The 20,840-nt window shown below is 54.5% G+C and overlaps 5 protein-coding genes across 5 annotated transcripts; 4 read left to right on the top strand and 1 right to left on the bottom strand.

Moving 5' to 3' along the window:
- Window positions 1-71: 71 nt before the first annotated feature.
- Window positions 72-1,494, bottom strand: B0T26DRAFT_637893 (uncharacterized protein; the record flags this gene model as incomplete). Its single annotated transcript, XM_060436970.1, has 2 exons — window positions 72-1,100; window positions 1,156-1,494. The coding sequence occupies 2 exons, from the start codon at window positions 1,492-1,494 to the stop codon at window positions 72-74; spliced, it is 1,368 nt and encodes a 455-aa protein (XP_060300370.1).
- A 2,215-nt stretch (window positions 1,495-3,709) lies between these two features.
- B0T26DRAFT_738202 (lipoxygenase) lies at window positions 3,710-6,111 on the top strand (the record flags this gene model as incomplete). The annotated part of the gene is made up of 3 exons (XM_060443558.1): window positions 3,710-3,756; window positions 3,793-4,089; window positions 4,239-6,111. The coding sequence occupies 3 exons, from the start codon at window positions 3,710-3,712 to the stop codon at window positions 6,109-6,111; spliced, it is 2,217 nt and encodes a 738-aa protein (XP_060300369.1).
- A 566-nt stretch (window positions 6,112-6,677) lies between these two features.
- Window positions 6,678-7,080, top strand: B0T26DRAFT_672168 (uncharacterized protein; the record flags this gene model as incomplete). The annotated part of the gene is made up of 2 exons (XM_060439416.1): window positions 6,678-6,948; window positions 7,019-7,080. 2 exons carry the CDS (start codon window positions 6,678-6,680, stop codon window positions 7,078-7,080), a joined length of 333 nt encoding a protein of 110 aa, XP_060300368.1.
- Window positions 7,081-10,498: 3,418 nt separating this feature from the next.
- On the top strand, window positions 10,499-12,777 carry B0T26DRAFT_847175 (Glucanosyltransferase-domain-containing protein). Its single transcript, XM_060447598.1, has 3 exons — window positions 10,499-10,640; window positions 10,747-11,581; window positions 11,634-12,777. Exons 1-3 carry the CDS (start codon window positions 10,560-10,562, stop codon window positions 12,329-12,331), a joined length of 1,614 nt encoding a protein of 537 aa, XP_060300367.1. The 5' UTR covers window positions 10,499-10,559; the 3' UTR covers window positions 12,332-12,777.
- A 4,766-nt stretch (window positions 12,778-17,543) lies between these two features.
- B0T26DRAFT_694813 (uncharacterized protein) lies at window positions 17,544-19,124 on the top strand (the record flags this gene model as incomplete). The annotated part of the gene is made up of 2 exons (XM_060441259.1): window positions 17,544-18,432; window positions 18,484-19,124. Coding segments are annotated over exons 1-2 (1,124 nt in total), but the record flags the coding sequence as incomplete, so codon positions are not given.
- Between the last annotated feature and the right edge of the window lie 1,716 nt (window positions 19,125-20,840).

Here is a 20,840-nt window from a genome sequence, read left to right as displayed (position 1 = left end):
TCACCGGGGGGAGGGAGGAAGCATGCGTGTACCTAAGCAGTTTGCAACGGCATCTCCTTAATCTAATGTAGTTATAGATCAACCTCAACCGCAATGATGTTTTTGGACTGGAATCCCGTGACAAACAACATGGCCTTTCGTGGCCCCTGGGCACCGCCATCACCATCGCCAGCACGGGCCGAGCCATGGGTCGCCGGGTCGATCGCCACGAGCACGGCAGCGCTCGCCGTGCGGATCCTGCTCCCGTTGTCGGCAAACAGGACACGTTGCTCCCCGCGCGTCCGTGAACCGGTGCCAGATGCCGCAGTCAGACTAGGCTTGACATAGACAACCTTGACGGGGTCCTTGGCCGTCCGCTCGCGCTGGTTCAGGGTCATCTCCATGGGCCGTGCGACGCCGGCAGTCACGAAACCGCTGCGGTCGTCGGCCAGGCCGCTGGAAAACGGGTCGGAAAAGTAGCTAGGGTTGTCAGAGATGGCATCGACTTCGATTGACTCGACTATGGTAACGTTGCTATCGTGGCCGCTCACTGCATCAGGCGAGACCTGGCCAATGTGAAGCACCCCGCTAGAGCAGCTCGTGATGAGGATTTCTCGCGGCGAGCGTCCATGGCCCAGCCCGTTGCTGTTGTGGATGTTGGAGACGGCAACTGTGGCGTGCACACCGGCCGTTGCGTCATCGCCGGGGGCGGCCAGAGAGTTGAGCTGAACATGGACGACGTCTGTCCATTTGGCACGAGCGTAAAGATCCTCGATGGCACGCATCAGTCCGTGGTCAACATAGCGGTGATCGTTTGTCATGAAGAAAGAGGTGGCACTGCTGGCGAAAATGTCGTTGGGGGTCCGGATGAGAGGATGCCAGACAGAGCGAACATGTCTGACGGTCGAGGACCCGAGAACATGGTGGAAAATCTCAATCTGCGAGCGAGCGTGCGGTGTCTGGCCGGCCTTGCGGCAGTCTGGGGCAGGGACATGGTTGACGGCAAACACGTAGACAGCTACAGTACCGTCTAGCTGATCCGTGTCAGATATCACGTCGATGCCGTGAGTGATGAAAGGGCCGTCGAAGTTCTCAAACCTGAGGCGCCGAGACCGCAAGGTCTAGGGAAGTTAGCTCAAGGGGCCTCATTGGGATGAAATGGGTTCCCGCGCTCACCTTGGGGTTAATGACGTGAATGGAACCCCGGCTCCTCTGGGCCAGCTCGGGGTCGTCAAAGTTTGTGAGAGGGGGAAACCACTTGTGCCGTGTCTCGTCGTTGTCTTCACATGCGGTAAAGAGAGTACTGCTTGGGGCGTGGTAGTGGATGTCTTCGCAGTATGCCGTGTCGGCGATGGCGGTGAGCGTGGCCGCAACGAAGAGGCTATCGTTTTCCGAACCCGGACTCGACAGGAACCCCCAGAGCATCAAGGTGCGGTAGGCCAACGGCCCGGCCAGGTAGCAGACATAGCCAGCCAAAACACCAGCCAGCGACAGCTTGAGCGACGTGTTTACCATGATGCACAGGGCGATGCAGTCTTGTATTCCAGCACAAACTTGGAGGGAATGTGGTCCCGACAGCTAAGGGAGCTCCATCTCTGCTAGGTATTTAGACCCAAGTCTAAGTCGCCTCCGCTCGACTTGAGACTCGAGGGGGCCTCGGTCCTGCGCGTAACCCCTCCCCTCACTTGCTGCCGGTCGTGCGGGGGAGCATTCCAGCGAGACGAGAGAGACAGTTGGTCCTAATATCTTGGGACATTGCGTCATCAACCAACTAGGTCTAGGACAAAGGAGAGGGGGAAGGACGTGCCAGGCCGCCATGGTGTAGATGTCAAATTAGAGTTCTGATGGCGTACGGATGGAATACGGACTTTATACCACAGCACCAACCGGGCAGTTGATCAAGGGGCTGCGGTTGCGGCCCGCTTCCTTGCAGACTTTCGCAAGGAATGTGTGTGCATCGCACAAGGACGAATTCCACGTACAGACGCAGTCCTCAGTTCGTCAACAATAAATGCTTTGACATTGTTTATTTCTGGAGGGACGGGACGGCAATTTGGGGGACCCTGACGCGGCACGGCCTAGTTACTGCTTATAGCAACGCGATACGCTGCAAGACGCCTCCCTTACTGATGGCCAGGCTTGTCTTTCCCGGACGCTTTCACCGCCCCCCCCCCCCCCCCCCCCCCCCTAACAACCCACCCCACCCCACCCCACCCTACCCCTCCCCAGTTCACCCGCAGCACCCGCAGCACTGAGCAAACAGCCTACACCACTCCCTATTCTCGACCGCCATCAAGGACAAAGGTGCGGATGGAACGGATTGCTCAAAGCTTTCTCCATAGTCGTCAGCTGATTATGTTTACCGTGACTTTGGCCCAAGCATGTGCACTGCATGCCTAAATGCCATATTTACCTTCTCGGGATCAGCATTCGAACAGCTGTCTCCTCGAACTTGGGGCAGTGGGGCTCTTGGTGTCCGCCCGACGGTCCCGCAACACTGTCCCCACCACGAACCAGGACTCAAGGTAGCTTATCTCCTCGATCGGTTTGGCCTCACTCCCAAACTAGCCAGGGATGATACTCAAAATCGGTCTCACCGAAAGGAGAATATTATCACGGATGGTAGCCAATTACCGTTTTCTCGGATCTGGAGCCAACGAGAAGGGTTCGCCAATGCTCCCCAATGTCCTAGGCTTATTTCCTCTCCATAGGCTCGCATTCGTTCCCACAAGTCAATTCGCCTAGCTTAGAAATATTTAGCTGCCAGTCTAGGGCTCACGCAACCTGTGCATCATGCGGAGCTAGGGCACAACAACAAACATGCATTCTTTCGTGTAGTGTGCACCCTCCCCACCAAGCATTTGTAGGTAGGTGCCTTAGCTTCTCAATAACTGGACTTGACCCTTTTCCGGCCCAATTGACGAGCTTGGCCTTGAAAATGCTTCAAACTACGGATTAGTCCCGTCTGCCTGCCCGGGTTGTGTGCACAGGGCACTTCACTTTCTGAATGCAATGTGGGGGTCCACATCCTGGAGCTTACTAGCGTTGCCGGCTGGCAAGCAGCCTGCCTGGTGAGCCTGGTTGGCTTTGGACCCCTTTCCTAAACGGGATAGCCTCCCAGCCTTACGCAGACAGGGCAGCCAGCGTTCCATCAAAACCCAATGTTGCCAGCACACGAGTGGCTTGACGGCGCCGAATGGTCGCATAATTCCACCCCGGCACCGCTTTGTATTGGCCTGGGCCTTACCGAAGTCGACGGTGCCGAAGCTGCTTATTTGTTCCATGACTTTGTGGCCCCCGCCCACAGCCCTGGAATTTCTGGAATCAGTGGTGCCAAGAGCGTCCCGCGCCAGCGGCTGGAGCTGAACATGCCCGCCATCCCTGCCCCTGGACCGATCCAAGCTTATTAGAAGGATTGCCAGCTCAGACATGTGTGCAGTGCAGTGCAGTGCGGTGCAGTCGGTGCAGTGCGTGCAGATTGCGCGTCATTGGCTTCCAAGACCTCAAGCACCATGGTGTTTAAGTATTGCCCTGGGTCCCGCCGCTGGGCTGGGTCGGGTCGGTGGAGAGCCTCTCATCAGAGTCTCTCTCGACTGTTGCAGGTTGCTCGCCTTCACGTCAGGCTTAGACTAGGTCTTTACGTTAGCAAAACTCACCTGAACTCACCTGGACTCACCTGGACTCACCTGAACTCGCCTGGACTCACCTGAACTCGCCTCCCTGCTTCACCATGCCTAGCTTCCTTGCCTCCCTATTGCCCGCCTGGGCAGTCAACTTGTTGCAGAAATATGAGCGAAAATCCTTGGATCCTAGTCTGCCAATCCCTCCTCCAGATGTGGCCGCGTCCCTCCCACGCCCAAATGACATTCTCAAGCATCCGTCCAAGAAAGAGTACTTTGCAAAGGTAGCTCCAGGAGGCGTCGACCAAGCTCCCCTCCCGTCTTTCGACCCAGGAGTCTTCGACAATGAGTTGCTCAAACTCAAGCTCTACGCTACCGTCGATCCCAAGAACCCCTCGCTTGTGAATGAGCCCGAGGGAAATATCAGAGAGGGGTCATATATGGGCACCCAGGTTGCCCTGACCCAGGCCTATTCTCGAATCGAGCAGACGTGAGTTCCCCCGAGACTTTGGTATGACCAGAGAGGCCATCAAAGACTGCCCGTGACATTGTTGCCTTGGGCCGCCCCGGCGGTGGCTTGGACTTGGCTGTACTTGCCCTTGAAATGGGCCGCGAGCGTCCGCTTACACGTAAGGACAGTTTTGCGTCACTGTTCGATGTCCTGGGAATCGAGTCAACTCTGCCTCGCTACATCAGTCTAGAGGAGCAGAAGAAGATGTACCGGTTCACGGCTTATCCTACCAATGCCGACGGAACATTTGCAGACTACCCGCCACATCTTGAGCATATACCCGCAGACCAGAACTTCAACCAGTTCGACATCTTCGACAAGATTGGCGTAGTCCAGACCCAAATCATCGTTACGAAACTCATCCCCGATGAGGATGGCTTTCTGGGGCGCACCAAACAGTGGCTTCTCGAAAAGGCCCGTGCCGCTGCCTTTGGGGGCGAGCCGGAAAAGGGGCTCAAGATCCAGGACGTTGTCGACTACAACAAGTTCCACCGAAAGTTTGGCACCGACATCTCGGGGGGCGGCAACATAGGATTGCTCGACGACTGGTTCAGCGACCGACGCTACGCAGACCAGCAGTTCACCGGCACCAACCCGACCACCATCACCAAGGCTTCCCCAGGGTGGATCGCCGACTTCTCAAAGGCGGCCAAGGCCGGCGGCTACCAGAAATGGGTCGACGCGCTCGCAAAGGCGGACCCGGCGTCGTTCTTCGTTCAGGACGGCAGCTACCTCCGCAGGGCCGCCGGCGTGTCGGATCCGGCAGCCGTGCTGCACAGCAAGCAACCCTCGAGCGACGACAACTGGGCCGTGGGCGCTGTCAGCCTGTTCCAGCTCTACGACGATGGGAAGCTCCACCCAGTTGCGATCTGCATCGACCACAAGGGCAGTATCGACAAGTCGGTCACCGTGTTCAACTCGCGCATGAAGCCAACCGACCCGACCAGCGGCGAGAAGGACGACTGGCCCTGGAGGTACGCCAAGACAGCCGCACAGGTGACAGACTGGCTGCGGCACGAGCTGGTGGTGCACTTGACGCTGTCGCACTTTGTCGAGGAGGCCGTCATCGTGGCGACGAACCGCAGCATCCCCATGGACCACCCCGTGTACCGGCTGCTCTCGCCGCACTGGTACAAAACGCTGTCGCTCAATGCGGCGGCTCGCGCCAGCCTTGTGCCGCAGGTCATTGTCGACATCGTGGGCCTCAGCCCGGCGCAGGCGTACAGCTTCATACGCGAGGCCTACGACACGTACGACTTTGTGGGGAGCTACGTGCCAAACGACCTCAAGCGCCGGGGATTCCCCAACACCCTCGACGGCCTCGACCACCCGCGCTACCGCAACTACACATTCGCCAAGAACGTGCTGGCCCTGTGGGAAGTGCTCCGCGCCTACACCAAGTCGATGCTGCTCCTGTCGCACCCGACGGACAAGAGCGTGGCCGGTGACAAGTACCTCCAGGACTGGGCGAAAGAGGTGCAGACGTCGGCGTTCATGCCGTCCTTCCCTGACATCAAGACGGTCGACCAGCTCGTAGACGCCGTCACCATGTGCATCCACGTCGCGTCGCCGTTCCACTCGGCCGTCAACTACCTGCAGAACTTCTACCAGGTGTTCGTGGCCGCCAAGCCGCCGGCGCTGTGCCAGGCCCCGCCGACGAGCCTCGAGCAGCTCAAGGCGTTCAAGGAGTCGGACCTCGTGGCGGCGCTGCCCATCAACCGCCAGCGCCAGTGGATGCTGGCCGCCCAGCTGCCCTGGCTGCTCAGTTTCAAGGTCGACGACGAGCGCAGCCTGATGAACTACGCCGTGAGCCAGTGGAATGTGTACAAGTACAAGAAGGCGCCGGCCGACCAGAAGGTCAAGGAGGCCAGCGAGGCCCTCTACGTCGGCCTCCAGGGCCTGCGCAAGACTTTCTTCTTCAACAGCACGGGCATGGACAAGGGCAGCATCCCGTACATGGTGCTCGACCCGGGCTTCACGGCCGTTTCCATCTTGATCTGAGGGAGGATATGGGTGCGCCTTTTGGTCCAAGAGTTTGATGCCTTCGGACCGGTCAGGTTAGCGACGGTTTTTTTTTTTTTGCTTGTTATGACTATGGAGTTCAGCACGCATCTCTCTCTGGGCGGGATGGCTGCAAACAAAATAGGTATAGGATATCTACTGAAGTTCGGTAATGAGTCATGAATGTTTTTGTCTGAGTATACTCGATCCGTGCAAGTCTTGAACGCCCTGTGCGAGGTCAATATGATCAGGGGTGCAGGGGAGGGAGCACCTGCCGCCAGCTGGCTGTCAGCCGTGAGAGATGCTCACCGCCCCACAAACCGCCCCTCTGTTCGGCATCCCACCAAGGAAAAGCAACGGCAAATCCCCCTCGAAAAAGTAAGTTCACCGCTGGACAAAAAAAAAGAGGACATAAAAAAAGAGGACATAAAAAAAGAGGACATAAAAAAAGAGGACAAAAAAAAGAAGACCAAACGCCGCTGCCGCCCGCCAAAACCACCAATACACACTCAATATCCCGACCAGCAAACCCGCACCGCATATCCACACATATATACCTGCCCACCATGGTGTCCCGCAAGAACCCCAACCAGCCGTCCAAGAACCGGCTCGCGTCGCGCGCCGGCAAGGTGCGCAAGGAGAGCGCGCGCCGCGAGGCCACGGTCGGCCTCGACAAGGTCGCAAAGGCCGACACGCGCCACGGCGCCCGCCCGGGCCTGATGCCGACCAGCGGGCCGCGCAAGCCGCTCAGCGGCAAGAAGGCGAAGAAGGTGCAGCAGCGCCTGGCGCTGGCGCTGAAGCGCAAGCAAGAGGCCGAGGGCGAGGTTGAGATGAAGGGTGTGTTTTGTTTCCACTCTGGGGTTTTAATTGTGATTATTGGGGAGGAGACTGACCTTGTGCTGTTTAGATGCCCCGGCTGCTGGCAAGACGACGGCCAAGGACGCTGTGGTGCAGATGGAGATCTCATGAAGAAGCTTCTAGCGGGCAGGCTGAGCAGGGTTGCGTGCGCAGAATCTTGGGCCCGAACACTCGATCGGTACACGACGGCAAGATCTGCGACGACGACAACGACGACGACGACGACGCCGAGACGGGACCGGGGATCAACTACACTAGACAAAAGCCTTAATTCTGGCGGGTGGGCTGTACACATACATGCAGGCAGGACGGCGGTGGCGGGACTGGTGAGGGGACCAACTTGCCGCATGGGATAGACTACACCAGAGAAACCACCTGTCTCTGGCGGTGGCGGGACTGGCAAGGGGACCAACATGCCGCATGGGATAGACTACACCAGAGAAACAACCTGTCTCTGGTGGTGGGCTGTACATATGCATGCATGACGGCGGTGGCAGGACTGGCGAAGGGGCTAGTAGGCCACATTTTCCTTTTCTTTTTTTCGGCTTATTTTCAACACTGGAAGGCGGCTGCAATGATACCCAAGACATGAACAAACATGCACAAAAGTAGAGAGGCGTCGAGGAGGTAAGATTGCCAGGTATGGTTGCTGCTTGTGTGTGCTGTCCGCCGTGGCTAATTCTGTTTGTTTGAAGACGGAAAGATAATGCATCTTGCCAGGCAGGTAGGTAAGTATCGGATGACTGACTGTCTAAAGCGCCTATAATGTTCCGAACCTCTGGGTAGGACCTTGCTGGCAGTTAGATGCCTGTATACTTGATGGAGGAGTGTTGCTTTGAGCTTGTCCCTCTGATCAACAGTTGCGCTGGTATACAGCTGGCAGATACTAATGCTCGTGTCTGCTGGAAATATGTAACCCCATTTGCCTGGATACGGTTGTTCGTGAGCCAGCGTTTCCATATTTGCCTAGCGCCTCTGACCACCACGCCGCCGCCTGCTTGTGAAGTGCCACCACTTTGACGCCTTCTCACAAGTGAGTTCTTGTCACCCGGAGTACCTACAACAAACAAACATTCGGTGGACGTGTCTATTTACACGTTCCCGGAGAACTGCAGTCCGGCACTAGCTCTTCGAAGTAGCTGGATAGTTTCTTTTATCTCAATCATTCGCAAACACTCTCTGCTTCTGTAACAGAGTCTGCCCTGGAGGCATTTGTTAATCTTCTACAGCAAACTCGGAGCTAAAATGTCATGCATGCTATGGCTGTTCCTCAAGGATGTCTCAATGACAAGGTGATGACCTCAATGTTTTCCCTATCAAAAAATAGAAACAAACTGGCCAGGTCACTAGGGTTTAGATAATAAATAATACCTAATGTGCTGCTGATATTTGTTTGGGGTGGTGCATTGCCCAGGGGCTAAGAGGTATTAGGTTGCTGACATGAAGACTTGATGTTTCCAAGTGATTATGATAGTTCACAAGCAAGTACCAAGTTCGACACCTGAAAAGCTGTGCCCCAGACAACATAATGACAGCCAAGTCCCTGCTTAACCACTTCCCCGCTGGGTAATTGGTTACAGCAACCGTTGTTGTCAATCGAATGACGTGTGGTGGGCCAACAACAAATGTCCGATGGACGATCAGGGGAATGCGTGGCGAGCCAAGGTGTTGGTTGACCCGAACTCAGCGGGCACAACATCACCCAACAGGCTCCGAAGGCGGCACACAAAACAAGGCTCCGGGCGGGCGGCCTAGCTGACAGAGAAAAAACACCCGCACGTCATTTCTTGAATTTTTATACGCGTGCCAGGAATCGAGTTGCCCTTTGACTTTCAATATGGTTCGTTACGGACCGAAAGCCAGGATTTGTAGCGCATTGTTATAGAACTGGGACTGGACGGGGCTCAGTGGTGCGTAGGGGCATCCGCGCCTCAATCTAGCTTTGGTGCATAAACGGGAGAATTCGACTCCAATCTCTGCAAAACAGAAGAGCCCGCCCAAAGTGCTGATAAATAATAAAAACCTTGGAACTTGATTCTCGTCTGTCTGCTAGAACCAACTGCACGTCGGCGGCACTATCGTGGCTGTCAAACCTCACCGTAAATGGGCATAAATGGGCACGTCAAACCCCGCCGGTCGAAAAAAAAGGTTCCCAGGCCTCAACTCAGGACCCCATCTCGCCGTTGACGGGTGGGGTGTGGTCATCGCCAAGCCCGTGGCAACCCGCAACGCTCGAACCAACCGACAGCACCAAGACACTCCAATAAGGCTTATTTAGTAGCCAAGTAACGTTCAAGGTGTTAAAAAAACTTTAGACATATTTAATCCCAAGGTACCTTGTACATAGTAAATCCCAGTGTTAAAGCCGTATACGACGACACGTAGTTGCAGACGAGAAGGGGCTGTTCACCGTGTCTGGTTACCATCTCGAAATTCGGAATGGCCGGCAACCGTTCCGCTCCGGTGATTGGCCCGTGATTTCACCCACTGCGTCGAGTCAGTCGGCCGGAATACGAGACCTGGGCCCCTCCCATATCCATCTTGAACCGTGGAAGAAGAACAAGTACGCAACCGCAATAAATGCAAGTGGCAGGAGCACCCGTAAATCCGTCTTTACGACCAAGTAGTTTACGCATCCCAACGTGTCCGCTTGTTGATCGGTCCATCATCTTGAAACAGGAATGGAGTTTGCCCCTATTTTGAAGGAAACATGAGCACCGACCGTGCTGTATCAGAAAATCGGACGCGAGGTACCTGGCCTGTGCCTGGCTGGAGTTTCTGCCCTAACAGCATCTGCCGGCCAAGCATGCGCTTCTTGGTAAAAGCTTAACTGAATGACCCTTGCCCAAGTGGGGCGACAGTTTGGCCACCTGCCCAACACAGTACGGGGACTGGGCGCCCAGGCGAGATGACGATGGCACTCTGGCGCTCCCGCAGCGGATTGGCTACCCCACCGGACCGCAGAATCATCTCAAACCCCGGTTGGCCCGGTACGTACCTGGCAGCTAAGCCCCAATTAGATGTGGCCCCAGGGGTTGGCAGAGCGCGTGTGCGACAGCTAACGGAGGCTTGGCACCTCCGCCCCTTCCAGCTTTTTCCGTGTAGCTATCCCTCCCAGGCCTGCCCTCCCCCAAAACCATCTTGCTTCTTGCAACTTTCACCACTTCTTTCCCTCGTTGTAATCATTTGCGGAGGGCTTGTTCTGTGCGACCTTTTCTTGTCCTCGAACACTTCTACCATTCTTACTCTCGTTTGACAAGATACCAACTTTTTTTTCGACCTTTGGCCGTCTGTCGTTTCGCCATCACATCAATCAACATCGCCTCCCACTGTCACTCCGCGACAGCAACACCAAACATACCAGGGAAAAGGATATTCTCGACTGGTCTGCAATTCGTCTAATCGAGATTTTATTTCGGTCGTTCCGAGAGTTTCAAGATAAGGAAATCCGCCGCATCCGAGTGAACAGCCCCCTCGAGCAGTCGTCAACGCGCTCCTCGAGTGTTTTGAGCCTCTGCGACTTGACCAACCCCCCCCCCCCCCCATCAGCTCGGCTTAGAGGAGGCTAAAAGCCACCGGAGACCGGCAAGATGCGTTACTCAAACATGTGGCTCGCTTCGTCCCTCTTGTTGGGACAGGCGTCGGCAACTCTGGACCCAATCATCATGAAGGTGGGCATCTCGAAGACAGCCAAATATCGTGACGACGGGCGCGGCCGGGCTCGGCGACCGCTCAGTGACTCTGCCTTGGACAGCTACTGACGCTCTAAATATGCAGGGTACCAAGTTTTTCTACAAGAACGGGACACAATTCTTCATGAAGGGTATCGCCTACCAGCAAGACACCGCTGCGGCGGGTGCTACGGCGACCAACACCAAGTTCGTCGACCCTCTGGCCAACGAGGCCAACTGCAAGCGTGACATCCCATTCCTCCAGAAGCTGAAGACGAATACTATCCGCACGTACGCGATTGACCCCACGGCAAATCACGACGCCTGCATGGAGCTCCTGGACGCGGCGGGCATTTACGTCATCAGCGATCTGAGCGAGCCGTCGCTTTCCATCAACCGCGACGACCCCCGCTGGAACGTGGAGCTCTACCAGCGCTACACCTCAGTCGTTGACTCGCTGAGCAAGTATAGCAACGTGATTGGCTTCTTTGCTGGCAACGAGGTCACCAACAACGCTACCAACACGGATGCTTCGGCCTTCGTCAAGGCTGCCGTGCGCGACACCAAGGCGTACATCAAGAACAATGTCAACCGATGGATGGGTGTCGGATATGCTGCCAACGACGACCCTGACATCCGTGCCGAAATCGCGTGGTACTTCAACTGCGGTAATCAGACCGAGGCCATCGACTATTGGGGTTACAACATCTACGAGTGGTGCGGCCAGAACACGTTCACGGGCTCCGGCTACTCGAAGCAGGTTGAATTCTTCAGCAACTACTCTGTCCCCGTCTTCTTCGCCGAGTACGGCTGCAACGATCTTCCCAACAAGGCCGAGAGCCGCATCTGGGAGGAGACCTCTGCTCTGTACTCTAGCGACATGACCGGCGTTATCTCCGGCGGCATTGTCTACATGTACTTTCAGGAGACCAACAACTTTGGCAAGTCTATCTAACCGTGTATATGCGACGTTCACGGGCTAACTATCAACAGGTCTCGTCAGCGTGTCCGGCAGCTCTGCGTCGGCCCTGAAGAACTACGCGACCCTGAGCTCCGTGATTGCCACTGTCAGCCCGTCATCCACCGCCATGAGCGCCTACAACCCTACCAACACGCCGCAAGCCTGCCCGGTAATCAGCAACGACTGGAGGGTCAAGGGTGGCGTCTTGCCCCCGACGCCCGATTCCAATCTCTGCGACTGCATGTTCCAGACTCTTGCGTGCGTTCCCGCGAGCAATCTGAAGGCCGAGTCCTACGGCGACATCTTTGGCTTCATCTGCGGCGCCGACCCCAAGGCATGCGCGGGCATCAACTCCAACACGACGACGGGTGTCTTCGGCGCATACTCGATGTGCAATTCCACCCAGCAGCTTGGCTATGTGCTTGACCAGTACTACAATGACCAGAAGAAGGCCTCTGACGCCTGCTCCTTCCAGGGCCAGGCCGTCCTTAACAAGGCAGCCATCACCCAGGGAGCCTGCAGTGCCAGCCTCGCCAGCGCCAGCTCAGCTAACGCCGTTGCGGCCACGGCCACGTCCGGAAATGGAGTTGGTGGTGGTGCTGCCTCGACCTCGACTAGCAGCGTTGCCGTGCCCATGCCGATGAAGAACCTCTTCACCTTGGGCGACATGGCTGTTGGTCTGTACGTGATTGTCGCCATGACTGTTGGCGCGGGCATGGTTATGTTGTAAATGGTGGAATTGGGGCCTTTTTCCTATCTTATCTACATACAAACACTTTTTGGTCTTTGTTTCCGGGCATTTGCCCACAGGTCAGACAGGCTAGCTTTTCAGGCTCTCTTTGCGTAGTTTATTCCGAGGGGCAATCTTCTTGTATCATACGATATGTCTTGTCGCCTGATTGGGAGACTGATGACTTTGAGAAATCCTGGAAAAGGGGCGCTGCGTTCCTGCGCCATGTTTTTTAAGTACTGAAAACTAATCGATCATCTTCTTTTTTGACCTTTTTGGAATCATATATACAGTAAAAACGTTGTCCAACATCTTACTTTCAATGTGCCGCACGGAAGTTGTTCATTAAAGGTTTGTTGTTCCCTCAACCGGGCATCTTAACTTTTCACCCCGACTCTCCTGTTCCTTGTTCACTTATATACGCCACTCTTCCGCTTCTTATTCCGTTCAACCCGGCCCTCGTTCCCAATGTACTCGACAAAGCATCACGTCGCGTATTGGGCAATCTGCGCCAGCGCGGCAGCCACATATTGTTGGATTCAGCACCTCAACTTTCTTCCTTTTCTCTCCTCCTTGTTCTTTTTGGTCCTGCCAGAGGGCCTCTATTATAGTTGTAAATGGTGGCAATGGTGGTGGCAAAAGCAGCCACACCAGCTGAACTAGCCACTTCATTTCAGCTCCCCTGAGCCTCTTTTCACCTCGGATGACCACACCAGAGCTCAGCTGGGATGAGCTCTATTCCACATGCAACCCTTGTCCATCTGACAATAGCCAATCCAACACATATCACGCGCTGGCGTTGAGGCTTCTCGATGGCTTCTTCCGTACGCTCCTCATCCCGTCCGCCGCGTACATGCTCAGCACCCTCTGGAGAACCCCCCAGCCCCAACCGCAAACTCGCGCGTACGCGCTTGCCATCTGGTGTCTTCTCGTGTCCCTGGGGGAAGCTGTCGGGTATATCCATCTTGAAGGCGTCGACGCAGCGCCCATTCGGGGCGCCTGCATGCTTTCTTGGCGTCCTCTGTGCTTGTATTTGTCGAGCCGATCAGGCTGAATGTAGGCTGGCACTTTGGTGTTTCGGGTTTAGGATTGTGGTTTTTGCTCACAATGATTACTGGTTGCGGCGACAGGACATCAGCCCCGTTTTCCATGTCACCAACATCGTCGCTGTCTCCCCAATGGTGGCGATAGGTGGGACTATGTTCAGTTGGCTCTCGACCTTTCTCTTCATTTATGCCCAGTTGGCCTTGGTCGCAGTGTTCCTCGCGTTGTCTACGTGGTCGACTGCGGCCTCGCCCACCTCTACGGGCCGAGCATCTCGTTCACGTCCATCTTTACCAGCCAGCTCAGAGTTTTGAAGAGCCACTTTAGCAGCTCGGTTTTTCTCGCCACGGCTGTGTCAGTGTGTCAGGTTGTCAAAGGGGCGTAACATGCAAAGCGCTATAGCTTTACGAGATCCCAGTATTGGCTTGGGTGAGAGTATTGTGGTTAGTATAAGGCCGCTTTCTTTATCATTTAGCCGTCCATAAGAAATAACGAGGCGTCCTCTTGAAATTAAATGGCATCGGTGGAAATAACTGACGCTTTTTTATTAAACACGCCATTAAACAAGGGTGCTTGGACTCGAAATAGAAAGGCATTGAAAATGTCTAGGGCCTAGCGGCATTACCAGAAACACGTTACGAGATAGTTAAGAACGTATAGTCTTGAAACCAAAAGGGATTGGGCATTGGTTTGGCCGGTGGCCGCTTCGGCCATTTTATCGCACTTCTAAAACATAAATCAACTCTCTCTCTTTCTAGAACATGAAGAAAGTGAGCAATGCTTACGATTTTCTCGGCGAGAAGAGCCTATAGACGAGAGAGAGAAAAAGTAGTCAGCCAAGTCATACTTTGTGTAACAGTAGGTAGATCACCTACATTAAGCTCGGCGTACTTGGCCTTATAAAACACCTGAATTAGCAACGTGGGAGGTTAGTTAGCCTGGTTGTGTAGGCGTGCACATCCCTGACGCTTTGAACCTCCTGTACAAATGTTGTGTAGGCGTACGTACATCCATGACGCTTTGAAGCTCCTGTACGAATGTTAGGATTGCGAATTTAGTACTTAAACAGGTGGGCAGGTAAGTACTTGCATTGAGCTCCGCGACGAGGATCTAGAACAAGTCAGCAAGTGTCTACCGACTCCAGACCGCAGGCGGCGCAGGGCAAGATTACCTCGGCTTTGGCCCCGATGGCCCGCGACTTTGCCTCCCAGAACTAAACACACAGACATGTCAACTCGAAACCGATGTGCGTCCACGGCTGAACAGAGAGTGCGGTTCGAGGTAGTCGTATAAAGATCGAGCAGTTGTGGTTTATACTAACTTGGCGAGGGTCTGGCTAGAAAGAGAAAAGGGGGTGTCAGCATCCGTGAAACAGCAAAGCTAAGAACAGAATGGAATGTGGAACAAAGATCGACATACCGGGAACTCGGGGGTGCGCGGCCGGCGGGCCTAGATTGATATGTCAGCTTCTTGGGCTCGTGCAAGTTGGAAAGGGTAGGGAGCCTTGCCGGCAATGGGCACGCGGCGACCTTGTGGCCGAAGCCACCGCAGCGGAAGTAAAATTCCGGCTCAAACTGCGCCCAGATAGTTGAGAGGTGGTGCGGAAAGCCGATCGTTGTCGTTGCGATTTTGAGTGTGGTGGGTGGAAGTGTATGCGTCATGGTGGGTGGCCCGAGAAATAAGGTACGATGATGGCATCACTGGCTCATTGCTATTAGGGGAGGCATAAAAAGAAATAGCCCAAGCGTTTCCATTTCCTTCAGAGCTTGGCGTTCCGTTTACCAACGCAACGCATACAGGGCTCCCGAGTCTGCCGCTGACGCTTCGATTTCAACCATGGAGCCCACGCGGCCTTTTGGGTACGAGAGAATGCACTACTACGATGGCGTCAGGGGGCAGTTGCCAGCAAGATCCCGATCTTTCCGCTATGAAAGCCGGGACCTCGGAGTTTCGGCGATTGGGCACGCCGCCTCTATGCCGCCGTTCGAGGGCTCAAAGCAGGGCATTTCACGGGACCGGGCGGTAGTCCGACTCGACCTCTCGACGTGCCCTGATCTTGTTGTCAACAAAGGTTTTCACTGGTAACCTCGCCACTCTGTGAGCCCCCGAGTTCCCAGCTTTCCCATGTGCGTCGTTCCAGATTGGGAAGTTTGGGCACACAATGTAAATGGCCTTTGGGATGATAAAATGATATCAAGGCCACCGTTTGTCAGTCTCGTGGCGTTGACAACGAGGACAGAAACTTCATGGAAATCTTCACAGCTCCAGGATTCATGGATAGGCGTTCTAAAATATACTGCATCCCTCGCAGAGAAATCTTCATACCTAAGTAGGTAGGGAGGGACGTATTTATAAGAGAGAAATGGGGCTTTAGGTTTCTATATTAGGCGTCCTGCTAGATATCGCCCCCCTTGAACAGAAACCTTTGGGTCGAGGCGCAAGGTACCAAGGACTTTATGCATTGCAAAAACGTAGGCAGTATATTATTGACATCACATCGTATCAACAAATCCAAGAGTGTTTAGTCAGACAAGGTAGGGCATAACAAGACAAGCAAGGCAATCAAAGAGAAGCAAGCAAGGCGTGGAGCAAAAGATGATATGCACTCGCGAGGGTCGGTCAGCCCTAGAGACTTCCATCCTCCGACGTGGGAATCCAACCTCCAAAAACCTCCCTGTGGAAGGAAAGGAAGGTTGGGAAAAACCACGCCAATATCATCCACCGCAATAAGTATAACCCATCCAGGGCATAACTACACAACCACGGCTTCCGTGCTCCAACTCTAAAGAAAGGCGCAACGGGTCATGCAACCTTCTATGAAGGGCACACAGCCTTGCCATCCTTGGCTGCAACGGGTCATGCAGCCTTGGATCCCCCGCAAGGTGTGAAGGGTCACACAGCCTTGTAAGTCTCCGCAAATGTGTAAGTGGTCATACAGCCTTGCCATCCACAGACAGGTGCATCCTCAGACCAAGCCCCAATCCTGTCCCCATTCGACAAAATCAAAGATGTATTGAGTTGGTGTGACGAAGGAGAACTCGAAACTGCACCGGTAACCATAGAATCCGGGGGGTCTGGAGTCTTCAATACTCCGTCGACTGCCATTCTCAAGTCAAGGGGAGGTGGTAGGTATCAGCATCCCGAATAAATAATTCCAAAGCCCTAACTCGCTATTATATACGCCCTAACAATTACTTTCCATGCAAGGTTTATTTATAAGAATCCATATCGTACTAGACTAATTACCATAGGATTTCTACCGACAAGCCGTCTATGATCGCAAAGGTCAAGAGTTGGCCCAGTTCAACGAGCTGGTTGGCTATGCGCAATTATGTACGCAATCATCCGAATCGCCCAACATGCTTAGCCACGCAGGTTTCTTTTATGAGCCTAAACGCCTGGATCCACAGTTCCTTTTGTTCAGGATTTCTTTCCTCCTTTGGGTCCTCGTTGCTACAGTCAACATGCCCTCTTTTCCTTGGCAATCAGGTAGGCCTTTTTGCGTGGGGTATTATCTACCAATTATTACTCAAGTACCGCACCAGCCGTCATCAGGGCTAGGGATTGGACTGGCTAAAATAAGCTACCTGCCAAGTCAGGAAGGGGTCGCTGAACGGTGCCTCCGGCGGCCCTCCGGGGGCGCCTGCGGCAGGCTGCTCGCTGCGCTCGGTATTCCACGGCTTAAGGAATCCGAGGATTATCCGATTGACCAGTCCCTGTCTTCGATTTTGACGCGGACATAAACTGGCCAATCCCTATGCGAGAAACTTTCGGCACCCTCACGGTAAAGTAGAAGAGACAGCCTCTCTACGCCACCTCGGGCTCGCAAGCTCGCCTGCGGTGGCTCCGTTTAGGTGAATTATATGTAGGTAGTTTTAAACTGTTCGCATTATTCTGCACTGTTCGGTGGGTTTCTGTTTGGGGCTCGAATTCTCGCATTGCATGAAATATTACCTCTGCCATCTCTCAAATCGCACGAGGAAAGCAACTGTTGCACGAGGAAAGCAACTGGCCCGAGAATGCTACATGCCGGGAGGTGTGGGAGAACCGAAATGCAATTGGCTGGTCTTGGCAGGGGCTGCATCCTCTGTCCTCTGCTCGCTGTAATTACCTGACTGTTACGCGCGGGTGTGGCGCAGCTCGAGTGTCTTGGCATTCATACGTAAGCCTCATTAATCATGTGGACAGCTGGGCGCCTTCTTCCTCGGCTCTATCCATCGAGTCTGCGCAAAATCAATTCGTTGCCTCTGGCCTCAAGCGCCACCAGAAGGCGGCCACGCCCAGGCCGGGCTCGAAATGGCGATGCCGGGTCTAAGTCTGGGCGCACGTCGATCCGTGGCAACCGTCTACTTGCCCGTAATAGGCCTGCTCCTCTGCGCTCTTTCTCCCCTATCAGCCTCGCTGAGCCCCACCCTCGACGATGGCGGCACCCAATTCATCTTCTATAACGGGACCATGTCGGGCTCCTTTGTCAACAACACACCCGCTGCCTCCCAGCCAAACGTGACCGTCTGCGGTGATGGTGGCGTCTACTACTTCAGCGACTTGACCGACGCGGGCCTGCGCATAGGCGCCAACCCGCCGTGGGACACGAACCCCTTCTTCTTCCAGTTTGACCGCCACGGCAGCACGTCAATATCAAGGCCCCCGGTTGAAGACCGCATTGAGGCTTTTGTACGCCCGTTTGGAGGTCCGGGTAACATCTGCTCTAGCGCCGTCGAGTGCACTAGCGACGCCATCTACAACCTGTACCTCGCCACGACGTACTACCTGTGCTACAAGGACGGCCAGCCCTGCGGGAACTCTATATTCTCCTCTCGGGCCTACGTCACGAAGCCTATGCTAAACATTACCGCGGCTTCCGTCTCGCGCGTCGGCGGCGTGCCCATAGCGGAGGATGACCCCGGGCCTTTCTACGCCGTCCGGGGCGACGAGCGGACGGCGCTCTACAACGGGACTGGCGACTACAACGACTTCAGCTTCCAGCGGCCGCAGAACTACTCTGACTCCACGCAGGGTAAGGACTGCGCCGACGGCATACACTTCGTGAATTCCTGGTCCGTCCAGCTCGCTGACCTCGACCGCAGCCCTCGCTAACAGCATATCAGGTCCTCTAAGACGGCATTCACATACGCGCTCAATTTTACCAACACTACGGCCACGGCGGAGCTGACATTCGGCTCGACTCTCGGAAACGTGACCCTCCTGTTCAGCGGCAGGCGGCAGGACGGCGACAACCCTGGCCTGGAGCCGAGCAACGTTGTGTTCGAGTATTCGGCCATCGCCCTGGCCAACCCAGCAGACTATGAACTGCCCAAGTTCACGTTCGCAAACGGGTCCGACTTTACGTGGGTATCAGATAGCGAGGGGACGTACAGCGCGAGATCTATATCGGCTGCCCGAGGCTGGGGTCCGGACTGGAGAGTCCTCGGCACGGCTGCATTGGGCGGTCTCTGTTTTCTATATCTTAGCTGAAAGCTCATGCCCATATAAAGATTCACGGAAGTGTTAGAGTCAGCCAAGCTTGGTATGATAATGATGGGGATGGGGACACGATTAATATTTGTAGAGGCAGGATGAGGCGAAACAAGTAATGCCTTTAACTAGCCACTACAATCATCGTCTAGCCACAAACAAATCATTTCACCCATGCAGTTGGCTAGGTAATAACTGGCAACTAACAAATTGATATTTTGCTATCTAATTGTTCTAAAGAGCATCTAGAATGCCAATATGACTTGATTATCACGGGGGCTCAGGTCTCTCTTGAGATGTTGGTCATTAGAGCGCGCGATGCCAAAGCAAAGCGCGACCTCCTCAAGACTATATATATCATCATCACTATCCTCTGTAGGTACCTATAAAGAAAATAAAGAAAACACAGAAGTTAGCACCCAAACGTCACAGGCGGTTTCTATCTACATGGGCGGCAACAAAACACAGACCTGAGGGGCTTCCTCCTCTCAACAAGCCCCAATTGACCCTGCCAAACAATACGAATCTTTGCAACGAACTAGAGAACAAAGTGATTAGCATCCAAACATCAAGAGGCAATCTATCTAAGGGGGGCAATATGGCCAATTAAAACGAAACACAGACCTGGGCGGGGCCTGTTCTGCTCGGACATAGCCCCGGTAAACTCTTTCGAAGATTTGGAGTTGTCAACCCTGGAAAGGTAAGTGATCAGCATCAAAACTTCACTACGTAGTCTATCTAAAAGGGGGCAACATGGTCAATTGGAAATAGCACAGACTTCGCGGGGCTTCTTTTTACGAGGAAACCCCAAGACTCGAAGGGTGGCCCAGTCTCAACCAAGTTGAGATACAATCGCCAGAGCGAACCATTCTAGTAAAGCCAGGCAGGCTCGACATCTTCGAACCTACTCATCATTTCCCGGGCCGCTGCCGTACCTAAACGAGAAAAGTGATTAGTGTCCAAACATCAAAGGCTTTTCTATCTACATTGAGGGGGTAGGGGGGGGGGGGGGGGGGGGGGAGGGCAACATGGCCAATCAGAAACAACACAGACCTGGGCAGGGGCTTCTTTTTACGAGGAAGCCCCAAGACTTGGAGGGTGGCTCAGTTCTCTGAACCTATTCCTAGGCCGAGCGACAGTCGTCAGAGCGAACCACGCTGGTGAGGCAAGGTTTGACCTCTTCAGATCGTACTCATCATTGCCGCCGCATATTCCTTCGCACCTGCAGGAAAACAAAGTGATCAGCATCGACACGTCAAAAGGCTGGTCTATCTACAGGGCGGCAATGTGGTCAATGAAACGAAAACAGATTACCTGGGCGCGGGCGCGTCTTCCTCTGCGGAGTCCGGCCCCCGAAATCAAAGTAGCGAGTGGCCCAGTTGGTATCTCAAAGAGACATTGATCGCCAGAGCGAATCTTGCGAAGCAGCAGGCTGACCAGACTCCGCCTCCTCAGACGAAGATGTCATCATTGCCTCTTGGTGTCGCCTAATTACCTGCCTGGCTGGAGGAAGAGAAGTTAGCGCAGAGACGCCACGGGCTGGTCTATCTAAATGGGCGGCAATGTGGTCAATGAAACAGAAACAGTTACCTTGGCGGGGGGCCTTCTACTTCCGTGAAGCCCCCGAGATGTCATCACGGCCAAGGGAATTCAAACTTGGATAAAGAGAAAAGTTAGCATCTAGAAAATCACGGGCTTGTCTATCTAAAGGGCGGCAGTAGGGTCAATGAAACATCGACAGATTACCTTGGTGGGGGCCACGTCCAGCGTAGCCCCGAGAGACCCCTTAGAGAGTGGACAAGTTGGCTCAGACTTCTCTTCCCGGAGGTTGGGCTCTCAGCCGTCGGAGCGAGCGAGCCTTGACGGCGAGCTCGACCTCTTCAGACCAAGATGTCCTCACGGCCACCGGGATTCGAACCTGGACAAAGAAAAAAAGTTAGCTTGAGGAAAGTCACGGAGTGTCTATCTACTAGGCGGCACTATAGTCAAT

Source organism: Lasiosphaeria miniovina (assembly GCF_030549165.1).
Source record: "Lasiosphaeria miniovina strain SMH2392-1A chromosome Unknown B0T26scaffold_2, whole genome shotgun sequence".
Classification (NCBI taxonomy): domain Eukaryota; kingdom Fungi; phylum Ascomycota; class Sordariomycetes; order Sordariales; family Lasiosphaeriaceae; genus Lasiosphaeria; species Lasiosphaeria miniovina.
This window is presented reverse-complemented; position numbering and strand designations above follow the sequence as displayed.

Bases quoted from the DNA above. Each gene is read 5' to 3' on its own strand.
- B0T26DRAFT_847175 (XM_060447598.1), top strand. From the start codon at position 10,560: ATGCGTTACTCAAACATGTGGCTCGCTTCGTCCCTCTTGTTGGGACAG. The intron at 10,641-10,746 runs GTGGGCATCTCG...CTAAATATGCAG, and splicing joins TGGACCCAATCATCATGAAG to GGTACCAAGTTTTTCTACAA. The intron at 11,582-11,633 runs GCAAGTCTATCT...AACTATCAACAG, and splicing joins TCAGGAGACCAACAACTTTG to GTCTCGTCAGCGTGTCCGGC.